Source organism: Ixodes scapularis, unplaced genomic scaffold (assembly GCF_016920785.2).
Source record: "Ixodes scapularis isolate PalLabHiFi unplaced genomic scaffold, ASM1692078v2 PGA_scaffold8__174_contigs__length_109621045, whole genome shotgun sequence".
NCBI lineage: Eukaryota > Metazoa > Arthropoda > Arachnida > Ixodida > Ixodidae > Ixodes > Ixodes scapularis.
The window spans coordinates 16,186,488-16,198,037 of NW_024609883.1; the positions used below are offsets into that span (position 1 = coordinate 16,186,488).

At 51.3% G+C, this 11,550-nt stretch overlaps 1 protein-coding gene and 1 pseudogene across 1 annotated transcript; both read right to left on the bottom strand.

The window, feature by feature from the left end:
* Positions 1-3,617: 3,617 nt before the first annotated feature.
* Positions 3,618-5,771, bottom strand: LOC115310249. Its single transcript, XM_029968587.3, has one exon. It carries the CDS (start codon positions 5,769-5,771, stop codon positions 3,618-3,620), a length of 2,154 nt encoding a protein of 717 aa, XP_029824447.3.
* A 1,565-nt stretch (positions 5,772-7,336) lies between these two features.
* Positions 7,337-9,146, bottom strand: LOC121048048 (annotated as a pseudogene).
* Positions 9,147-11,550: the final 2,404 nt, after the last annotated feature.

Genomic DNA, 11,550 nt, shown 5'->3' on the forward strand with positions numbered 1-11,550 from the left:
ATTTAAACCATTCAGTTATCGATTGTAAATCATCCAATATATTTTTTAAATGTGAGGGTAAAAAGACACGGAGATTGATGATGATACAGACGCCAACGCCGCCCTCGGAAATTTTTTGAACATTAGAAATCAGCAGTTTGTCTGCCATCCGCCAGGTAGCGCAACAAAACACCCAAACAGTTTTTAATTGTTCTTAATATTAGCTAAGCTCTACGCCGATTAAGAAACCAAAGCAATATCATTGTGAAAATTGAATACATCGCAATGTATATCTATTCCAAACAATAAATATTATTAGATGCCAATAAATCTGTTTGATGTATAAAAAAGATATGCGTCAAAACAGGTAAGTTTGAAACGCTCCTGGAGCGTTATGACTTGGAAAATGAAAAAAAGCCATCGTCCACCTTTTGGGCAACTATTGTACCTCTAAATGTTATAAAAGATTTTATCATAGTTTAATTATTTCCTCGGCGGCATTTGAAGTACCATGACTCGAAGCATAAAAAAGTGCTAATTTTGATATAAAATATCTAAAGAAATAAATTTTACACAACATTAAATTTTTTATGGATATTACCGATTATAAGCAATTCATCTGTAGCTAATTTCATTGCCCTGGCGCGTGTCATTAAAAACATATTTGGGCTGAAAATTGTCAATTTCAGGGCAATATTTGGAGAGATGAAAAAAACAAACTAGTGCAAATACCAAAAAAGTGTATCGTTACATTCTGCTCCGACATTATCTTAACAAAACTTCTATATTGGAACTGTGCTATCTTTAATGGATCGTTCATAAAACATGAAGTAGCGGAGCAAGTGAGGGTCCACGCCATCATATTCGCAACGCTACAAATGCGCATGAACAGTAAAATCCAACATACATAATATCAAATACAAAAGAATTGTATTGCCTTTCGAATGACATCAATCCCACAAAACAGTATTCAAAAGGAGATGAGTAATGACCTGCCAAATAGTACCTAAACTGCCACATTCAGTGGGACCGTCGCCTTAATGGAGCAAATAGCAAGACTGAGAGGGAGATAGTTGAAGCGTATTTTATAAGGTTTACAGGTGTCAACTGCGTCAGAACGCCTTCGACTTTACTAAATGACAAGGAAGTTTCTTGTCTAGATGATTTCGTGTAGTCACGTTGAACTGATACGAATGTTTCAATTATTTTCATCTGTTGTTTGTATTTATGGTTTACTGTTATTATATGGGGTTGGCAAGATGGGAAAAAGTGTTCACGCATGTGTGCTGGGTGGCTCGCCTTCATTAAATCACTTCAAAGTGAGCGCCAGTCCGTGTTGTATGAGTCTCTTCTTCGTCGATGCTTTCAGCGGTTTTAAGTCCTCTAGTTTAGTTAGGAGCTGGTGTTTGCTCCGACATGCTGTGATACGTTTTTATTAGTCCTACTTCTTGTTTCGGCGATATTAATGGCGCGCTGACGAACGTTCCGTGTTATCCTGAGACCATATGTAAAGCCGCAATGATTTCACGTTTCGTCCTATCTTTAAAGCTGGCGAAGATAGAGGTGACTTCTAGCAGAGCTTTGCAGCTGCATTTTGTACAATGCCCTGCTTGGTTGCCTGGTGCTTGCAATAGACCGATCGCACCAGCTAGTTTGACTACACCACCGCTGTCGCAATGCATCGAGGGAACGTCAGTCTTTAGGCACGTGCTATAACCTCGTTGGAGCTCTGCGTGCGTGGAGCACGAAACGGCACAAGCCCCCTTCTGTACTGCGGTCTGTCTCCTGCGTACTAGATTCATGGCTGTGTCACGCATGTGCCGAACGCTTAGTGAGATCCGCATGCATGTTTCTGTTTTCTAAGGCTTTTGTTTATACATGTTCCGGTCTGACAGCGATGCAGGATTCGCAGCACGTCAGTGGTATTTGTATTGTATTATCCGCCGACACCAGTGGCCGTGATTGTCTAATCAGTTAAGGGCTCGCCTCGAATAGACGAAGGTTGCGGGTTCGATCCCCGCTCCTGACCCAATTTTTCGCCAGCCCTCTTTCTCTTTCTCTTTCCCTGAATTTGATGTAATAAATTTATTAATCACTTTCGCCTCTCTTCGTTTACGATATTACTACGACGCCACTTGTCAATCTTCGCTCACTCCCAATATTTAAACGATGCAGCCTGTCCCCATGGGGAGGAGTGCTTCTCTAAATACTTTGGAAGACGGGCCCTTTCCGGCAAATGTTAGCTGAAGTGACGCACTTGCCATGTCACTGCTGCTACTCGCAACTAGCATGCGCTTAAAGGGATACTTCAACGAAATTTGAAATATTCCCGTCGTGTTCAAAAATAGGTTGAATATGATCCACAATATCCGCAAATGACAATCGCACGTTTGTATTTTGAGCCTGATGGCTGTATTTTTCGTTATAAACGGCCCACTCTGGCAAGCGCTCAGAGAAGGCCCAGCGGAGACCACGTGACATCCAACGCAATCCTGACGTAGGTCGTCTCAAGACGAGCAAAGCTACGGCGAGGCTGACGTCGAGAGGATGGCCTAGTCGTTCCAGTCACCGAAGCGGCTGCTTTTGTACAAATTTTGAGTGACGGGTTAATCTGTTATAATCTTGTAGGGGGACAATAGCGACTTCTCCGACACACAAAAGGCATTCTCGCGAAGAGGGGAGTTCCTCCTGCCCCTTTTCTCTCGCCGTTGCCGGAGGTGAGGCAACCTCCGTCACTAGCTGCAAAGGTTGCTAGACGGGCATTACAAGCGAGGCGTTAGCGACATCCACCAGGTTCTCTTTGCTAATCGTTTAATTCGTTTTAAAGTTCCCTTTCGTGACTTTTTTAACAATATATTGGTATGTTCGATTTGATGGTGCTTTTTTGAACACACATAGACCAAAAAATGAGCCCCGAAATTTCGTTGTAGTATCCCTTTAAGGGAGATTCAACCGCTATTTATGGTGCAGAATTTTTCGGAACAAACGAGTAGCTTGCTGGCAGCTGCGCATGCACGTCGGGCGCTCGAGGTGGGCTCGCGCCATGGGCTGCTCGCCGCCGATCTCGAGCTAGATCTTCTTCGCTCTGCGTATATGGACGTGACGAAAACCTCACGTGCGCCAAGTTTTCACTCAGCGAGAGTTATACTTTTTCACACTAGCGACGCTAAAACGGCTTAACTTAGTCGTGTCGCATATTTAGAGTTTTAAGGCATGAGGGCCGAGTCTTGGAAAGAAATTGCGAAGGTATACTTGCGTTAATGACAAACGTTAAGTAATAGCGCTGAGAGCAAGTTAGTAGTGGCTGACTTGACTAGCTTAATGCTGGACAGGCTCGAGAGAGGCACCAGGCCAGATCGCACGTGCCGTCCGGGCCGGGCACGAGGGCGGCTTCTTTGTCACCTGTCACCAGGCACGCTCACTTGGGAAGCGTCAAAGGCAATATAAAGAAGAAAAAGACACGAAGGATACCATGCGCTCACATCCCACCGTAGCCTTGAGAGAGAGAGAGAACAACTTTACTGAAAATGCCTGCAAAATCGGTTAGGCTCCCTCCACGTAGGGAGGACGAACTTTCACCGCGACGCGGCCACTACGTCAGTCTCGTGCGTTCTGCTACTCGAGGTCTCGCTTCATCGCTACTTCCGCGGGTCCGAGGGGGCCGCCGCCCCCTTCCTGGGGGTGCTGCTCCTCTTCTCCCCGGTTTCGCTCGGTCGCTGTCTCTCTAGAGCTGCCGAGACCTGCTGGACGGCCTTGAGTTGTGTCTCTTGATCGTAGCTCCTCGTTGCAGCCTCTAGCTGCGGCGGGATCGTCGTCTTCTCGCTGGCTTCTCGCGGATTTACGCTAGAGTCCCAAAGGATGTGAGCCGCGGTAGCTCTCTCCTTCGCGCACAGTCTACACAAGTCACTCGCGTACACACTTGGACAGACGTGCTTTGCTAGCACCGGGGTGAGCAGGGACCCAGTCTGTAACTGTCTGTATAATACCGCCTCCTCCCTGGTAAGTCCTGGATGAGGTGGCGGCATAGTCTGTCTGTTTAGTCTGTACCACTTCACTATTTCGTTGAAGGAGGTCATCTTGTCGTTGGCACTGTACCGCGACCAACACTCCGAGTCAGCCGTGTTTGCAGCTGCGCGGTTGGTTAGTCCTCGCGCGGCCGCGTTGGCCGTCTCGTTGTGGTTCGCGTTCCCGCGTTCCGACACATCACTGCCCATGTGGGCCGGAAACCACTTCATCGCCACAGCACTTTTGCGTCCGATGTCTGCAGCCTTGCGTAGTATGCGCGCGGCCTCACTACATACCCTACCCTTGGCGTAGTTCTTCACTACCGTTCTAGAGTCGCACAACACTGTAGTGCATCCGGGGTAGGAGACGGCCAAGGCGATGGCCACCTCTTCCGCCCGGTGCACCTCTTGAGTCTGGACGCTCGCCGCGGTCTTCGTTGCACCCGTCGATGTCCCGACGACCACCGCCGCGTATGCGTCGCTGCTCCCTCGATACTCCGCCGCGTCCACGTAGACGGCCCCTTCTTCTCCGGCGTGGAGGTCCACGAGAACCCTGGCCCTCGCCAACCTTCGCTCCTTGTTGTGCTCGGGGTTCACGTTCCTCGGGATCGGGCAGACCCTGAGCTTTCTGTTGATGCTATCCGGTATAGGTACGCTGGTCTGCTGCTCGCCTTCCCTCGGTTCGAGGCCAAGGTCCCGCAAAATCTGTCTTCCGGTTCTCGTTTCAGTGAGACGCTCGAGTTGCGCCGTTCTCTGTGCCTTGGCTATTTCGTCTAGCGTGTTGTGGACTCCCAACGCCATGAAGTTTTCGGTTCTCGTGCTCCCGAGAAGACCGAGTGCCGCCTTATACGTCCTGCGTATGGTGGCGTCTATCTTGTTACGTTCACTTGGCCTCCAGTTGTGGAAGGCGGCCACGTACGTTATGTGGCTGACTGCGAAGGATTGAACGAGCCTAGTCAGGCTCTCCTCCTTCATCCCCGCTCTTCTGTTGGACACCTTCTTGATGAGTCTCATTGCCGCGGCCGCTTTGCCCGCGAGCTTGTTCACCGTTTCACCGTTGACTCGGTTTCGCTTGATGAGCAGCCCGAGCACTCGAATCTTCTCGACCTCCGGTATTTCTTGTCGTCCTGCCGTCTTCACCATGATCTTGGGACGCTCGTACTTGACTTCCATATTCTTTCTTTTCCTGCCCGCTCCTTTCGGTGGAATCACCAGCAGCTCTGACTTAGCCGGAGAGCAGACGAGTCCAGACCCGTCCAGCTGCTCCTCGATGGCGTTGACCGCTTCTTGCAGCGTTGTCTCGATGTGTCCGTCGCTTCCTCCCGGTACCCATAGCGTAACGTCGTCGGCGTAGATGGTGTGCCGGACTCCGGCTACTCTTTCTAGCCGGTTGGCCACCCCCATCATCACGAGGTTGAACAGTAACGGGGAGATCACCGAGCCCTGCGGGCTTCCGACGCTGCCCAGCTTCTTCTCTTCGGGCTGCAGGTCTCCCACGCAGAGTTTGGTGGTCCGTTCCGTCAGGAAGTCTTTGATGTACTCGTATGTCCTCCTGCCCATGTTTAGCCTGGATACTTGGGCCAGGATAGCCGAGTGCCTCACTTTATCGAAGGCGCTCTGCAAGTCCAGCCCGAGTATGGCTCTGTTGTCCTTGGTGCCCGTCATATCATCGATGATCTCGTTCTTTAGTAAGATCATGGCGTCTTGCGTCCCGAGCTTGTTCCGAAACCCGATGATGGAATTTGGGTAGAGATCCGATTCTTCCAGGTAACGCTGCCACCTGTTCATGAGAACGTGCTCGAGGACCTTTCCCACGCACGAAGTGAGCGAGATCGGCCTGAGGTTCTCTATGTTGGGCGGCCTGCCAGGCTTGGGGATGAGAATCGTCTTGGCTGCTTTCCATTGCTTGGGCAGCCTTCCTTCTTGCCAGCACTTGTTGTAGAAGTTCGTGAGCGTTTCGATGGCCACTTCGTTGCGGTTTTTGAGCGCTCTGTTGGTCACTCGGTCGGGACCCGAGGCGGACTTGCCATTGAGATCCTGCAGGGCAACTCTGACTTCCCACGTCTCGATGGCTCGATCTAGCGTCTCGTTCTCGCTGCCTTGGTAATCCGAGTGTCTCTCCGTGGGCGTGGTCGGTAGGTACTTGGCTTCCAAGCGCCGCTTGACCTCGTCCTCCCCGTGTTCGCAGATTGCCCTGTGTAGGATCCTGGCCAGAATGTTATGTTGGTGGCCCTTGGTGTGGGTGTCGTCGAGGAGGTGCCGCAGCATGTTCCACGTCTTGCCCTTGTGTAACTGTCCGTCGGCTTCGTTGCAGGCCTCGTTCCACTGTTGGGTGCATAGCACCTTGCAGTGGGCCTCGAGCTGCCTGTTTAGCTCGGAGATCTTCTTCCGTAGACGTCGGTTGGTTCGTTGCTTCTGCCACCTCGCCTTTATGGACTGCTTGGCTTCTATCAAGTGGGACAGCAAACTGTCCATCTTGTCTATCCGTTCGTCCGTCTCCAGCTGTTTGGTGGCTCCTTCCGTCGTCTCAACGACGTTAGCCGCCCATTGCTCGATGTCCGTAATGTTAATGTCCATTTGCACAGCGGGTAGTGCCGTTCGAAAGGCATCCCAGCCCGTAATGCGATGCTTCCTTATGCCGGTATTGCCTTGTCCTTTGAGCGGTAGGACGACCTCCACGATGTAGTGATCACTGCCCAGCTCTTGGCCCGTGTTTCTCCATTCCGCTTCTCTCGATCCTCCGTCGGTTTTGACGAAGGTAAGATCCGGAGTGGTGTCTCTCGTAACGGATGCGCCGATCCTGTTGGGAAAGGCCGGATCCGTGATTAGGCTCAGTCCCACGTCGGTCGCATCATGCATCAGCTCCCTCCCCTTGACCGTCGTTCTTTGGTAGCCCCAGTTTTGGTTCGGAGCGTTAAAGCCTCCGCACACTACGAGCGTATTGCTCCCCGCGACTCTGCTCGCCTTGTGGAATAGTGCCTTGAACTTCTGTTGTCCGTGAGACGGATTGCTGTAGACGTTCACCAGGAAAGTGCTCTCCTTCCTCTTCCGGCCCGTGATTACTTCCACCGTGCAGTGTTCGATGGCGGTTCTGCCGATCAGTTCGTGTTCCATGAAGGTGATCCCTTTCCTAACGAAGGTGCAGACCCCTCTGCACTTGCCCTTGGACGTATCCCTTGCGCTCGGCAGGCTATAGTGCGACAGGTAGCCCGGGAGTATCGGCGTCTTTTCGCTGAGTGTTTCTTGAATCATTATGACGTCTGGTTTCCTCATTAGTTGCTGCAAGTGTTGCAGTAGAACCGCTCTCTTGCCGGTAAAGCCATTACAGTTCCAGTGCCAGACCAAAATGTCTCTCACTGGCTGTGTGGTTGCTGCTGTACGTGCTGCCCCGTCCATGATTGCTGCAGTTTGGCAATGATCTGTGCTTCCATACTTTGCATTTGTGCCTGTATGTGCGCCTGCAGCTGTGCTTGCATCTGCACTATCATGTTCTGGATCGTGCTCTGTATGTTCGTTGTCATCTGCTGAACCGTTTGCTCGAGCGCGGTGAGGCGTTCGTTGGTTACCTTGCTGGTCGCCTCAAGATGGTCGAGTCTGTCGTCCTGTTTTTCGATTCTCTCTGTTATCTTTCGCTCCTTGGCGCCCTCTATGGCTCTCCTCTTGGGAGCTGGTCCCACCGCTTTCGTGGTTCTCGGGTCTACCTCGACCTCTGGTTCGTCCGCAGTCATCTCTTCTTGCTTCCTCTCTTGTGCGGGCTTCGGCAGCTGCTGCTGCTGTTGCTGCTGTTTTGCGATTAATGTCGTTAGCTTTCTCGTTGATTTCCTTGATGGTTGCGTCCGGTTCAGAGATTTTCCGCTTTAGCTTCTCGTTCTCGTCTCTCAGGACTTTCACCACCCCGTTCTTTTCTTGGATCTTCTTCTCGGCGTTTTGCGCTGGTGTTTGTCTCTTCTCTGCCATGTTTACCTTGACTGCGTCGGCCCAGGCGGCTCTCTCCCTCGACTGCGACGGTCTGCGGCGGCTGGCGCTCCTGCCTCTCTTGCTGTGGTCCCTTTTGCGGCCGCTGTCGCGCTGCCTCGATTCCCCGCGGGGTCTCTCGACAGACGGCGCTCGCAGCGCAGGAAAGCTTTCCGGATACGGTTGTTGCTGCATGGCTTCCATCTTGCGTTCCCATTGCCTTTTCTTGACCACGTACGGTATCATGTACTTCTTTCTGCATTCCCTCTTGCCCGTCGGATGTTGTCCCCCGCAGAGCCTGCACTTGGGCTTGCATTCGCGTTCGTGAGCCTCGCTGGAGTTCGCGATTCCGCAGCCGAAGCACACCCTGGTGTGTGGATTCGGGCATACGTCTCTTCTATGGCCGACCTTGCCGCATTGCTTGCACACGTCAAAGTGCTTGCGGTAAAGCCCACACCTGACCAATATCGAACCATACTTGACGTAGTTCGGTAATTTCTGTCCTGCGAACAGTACTATCACCCTGGTTGTATTGCCGATTCTGTGCGCCTCCACCGCTAGCGGGTTGCACGGGTTCACGATGTTTTCGGCTATCTCCTCCGGCGTGTCATCTACGGCTATGCCTCGGATGACTCCCTTGACCGTGCCGTCCGGTGCCGTTCGGTAGCCGCTGACTTCGTACGTTGTGCCTCCTATGTTAAGGGCTTTGACCTTAGAGTACAGCGTGGCGCGCCTCTCGTCCGGGGTGCTGACCACGATGATGTTTTACTGCGCGTTCGTGCAGATGGTGTCTGCTTTGGCTTCTTCCTTCGTTACTCGAGCCGCCGTCATGACGACCGACATGATAACTGAAACCTCCGTTCTCCCTACGTTGAGACCGCCACGTGGCCTCATGACTATCTTGGTGTCTTCTTTCGGCATGTCTATCGGCATCCTCGCCGCTTTCGTTACCGAAGCTGCAACTCTCTTGGCAAAGCTGTCCCTGGTCTTGGGTCTAGACTGGCGAGTAATGGCGGCGGACTCACCGTTTTCGTTGCCGGCCATAATCTGCTTGATGCGCTTGCCGCAGGTGAACCTGCCTTCGGCTTCTTCCGGTGTAATGTCCTCTCCGTTAACTTCGATGCACGTGCGCCCACCGAAACTGCCGATGCTCAGCGTTGACGCCATGTTATCACCCCTCGACGTGGCCACTTCCATTTCGGACACCATCTTGGTCGTACTCGTCGCCGGGTTGGGCCTAACGGCCGGGCCTGTCGCTACCGGTGGCCGTACTGGTGGTAGGCCTACGTTAGGTTTACCGAAAAGTCCGCGCCGCACCAGAGAAACGTCCTCGTAAATCGAGAAAATCACGTACCGTTTGGTCAAAACTGGTACCGGTCGATGCCCCGCACCTTCGTGCACACTTTGGTACCAATTATACCGCGGTAACTGTAAATTAACACGGCGCTAATTGGCATAAGAGCAGGATTCGATGAGAAGCCCGTCCACTTACTCGCACTTCGTCGTCGTCCCTCCCCGTAGCCTTAAAGGACAAAGTCTCTTGGTTCAGAGCAAACGAAACAAACAAAGCTTGCTTACAACAAAACAAAACAAAAAAAAGAACGAAGAGGGCAACGACTATCAACTAACATTAAGAAATACGCAAAATGTACCCCTACAAGCACAAGGCTATAGCTAACATAAAAAATATGCAAAACAAAGCCCAACATCTAAAGCGCATAGTTGTTCAATCAGAGCTAATTTCAAATAAAGGTAAATGAATGACGCTGAAACGCAAGGGCTTCAAAAATATGCAAAAAAAAAAAAGAAATGAGACGAAAACGCTCATTTCCCGCCGTAGCTATGGACGCTTTCAGGCAGCTGTGCATGGGTGCCACCATAACGGACCTTCAGTTTATGTTTCCTTTTATTTCGTTCCCGTCCCTTCATCATTACCATAGCAGGACAGGTTATTGCCACTTTGGGTGCAACTGCGTCCCTGTCCCCAGCATAGCCCTTAGCGGAGCGTCGTCAACGCCCGCTTCAGTGACTCGCTATCCCTTTAAAACAAGAGAAGGTCGGTTATGACGGCTCAATCTGGCGCGTGTTTAAAGCGTCTATAAAAACCAAGTACCTTCTACCCCTGTCAGACTGGCAAATAACTGTCAGATCCATCGAATGACATTCATGGGATCGACGAATCGGCTCGCAATTTGTCGCACGTGGAATGCGCAACGCCCGGAGTGTCGCGCGCTGATTGGCCGATCGTTCAAATGTCATTCGACGGAGCTGACATGTATAAGCCTGTCTGACAGGGGTATTAGTTTGCGTAAAGTCTAACTCAGTTACTACAACAAGAACAAGAACGGCCCGGGGCAAAAGTTCAGTCCCCCCCCCCCCCCCCCCCCACACTCATCCAACTCCAACAACACAACAATGAAAGCTGTCTTTTCATAGTCCTGGGGGCAGAAGCTGACTTGCCAATAGCCACTTTTTAAAGTACATGGTAGCGAAGTACGCGCATCCAGTGATGTCATGGATATCGCCCGCAATGGCCAGGGGGTACACTAAGGTGATCGTGCGTTCATTCAGTGGTACATAATTAACACACAAACGTTTCTTGTTTCGGCAAGACACTACGACCACTAGAAAAGCCCATGGGCAAGATGCTGTGAGAATAACACCTTGGTCCAGGAGTTTCTTTGTCTGTTTTTCTACGAATTGTCTGCCTTCGGGGGAATATTGGTACGGGCTACAACTGTAGGACAAGGCGTTTGGTAACAGGTCGTTGCGGTGCTGCATTCCTGTGAAATGACCTAAGTCCCCTTCGTGGCGGGCGAAAGCTCCATTCTGCTGGGTCAAAATATCGGCAATGAAAATACTTTGAATGAAAGAGAACTGATCTCCAAGGAGGGCTGGCGGAAAATTAGGGTGAATGACTATAGCAATAGTACCGGCTATCTGGGTTGGCGGCTCGGCACTGGGCCTACTTAAAGGCAGAAATGGAGTCTCCTGGGCGAGGGCTTGCCAGGATGACTGTTCCGACGAAGGCAAGGGCTCTCTCTGTGAGCAGTCTTCTGACATGGTCTGCACTTGTAAATTAGAACTCGATTGCTGGAGCCGGACGGGCTGCGGAGGCTCAAGGACCAGAGGAGCCTGTGAGGCTCGAAGCCAATCTTCTCCGATAATGAAGGGAAGGATATTGTGCTCCAGAACCGCGGACTGGACGACTACCGCGATTGGGCCAATGGTGATCTTAAGTAGAGCTGCACCCGCTTGGAGTACGGTGGTACCTCCTACAAGTTCCAGTGGAGGCTCAGTCCAGGGATGTAGCATGCGTTCTGGAACAAACGACTTTGCCGTGAGAATCAGCTTGGAACGTGAGTCTGGGAAAGCATCATAGTTTCCGATTCCAGTGATGGTGGCTGAAAAGAATGGGCACTGCAGCTGAGAGCCTTCAGAGGTCGCTGGCATGATCTGAAAAGCTGGTGGTAATGGCACTGCAGGCATGACCCTAGCTGCCGACGATGATGCCTGTGCTGATTGATTGGTGTATGTTGTACATAAAATTTAAAAGCGCTAACAAAGACGAGGAAAAAAAGGAAGGCGAACAGGACGAGCGCTTACTATCAAC

What these genes read in the sequence shown, in the direction of transcription:
- LOC115310249 (XM_029968587.3), bottom strand. Translation starts at nt 5,771, where the DNA reads ATGAACAGGTGGCAGCGTTACCTGGAAGAATCGGATCTCTACCCAAAT.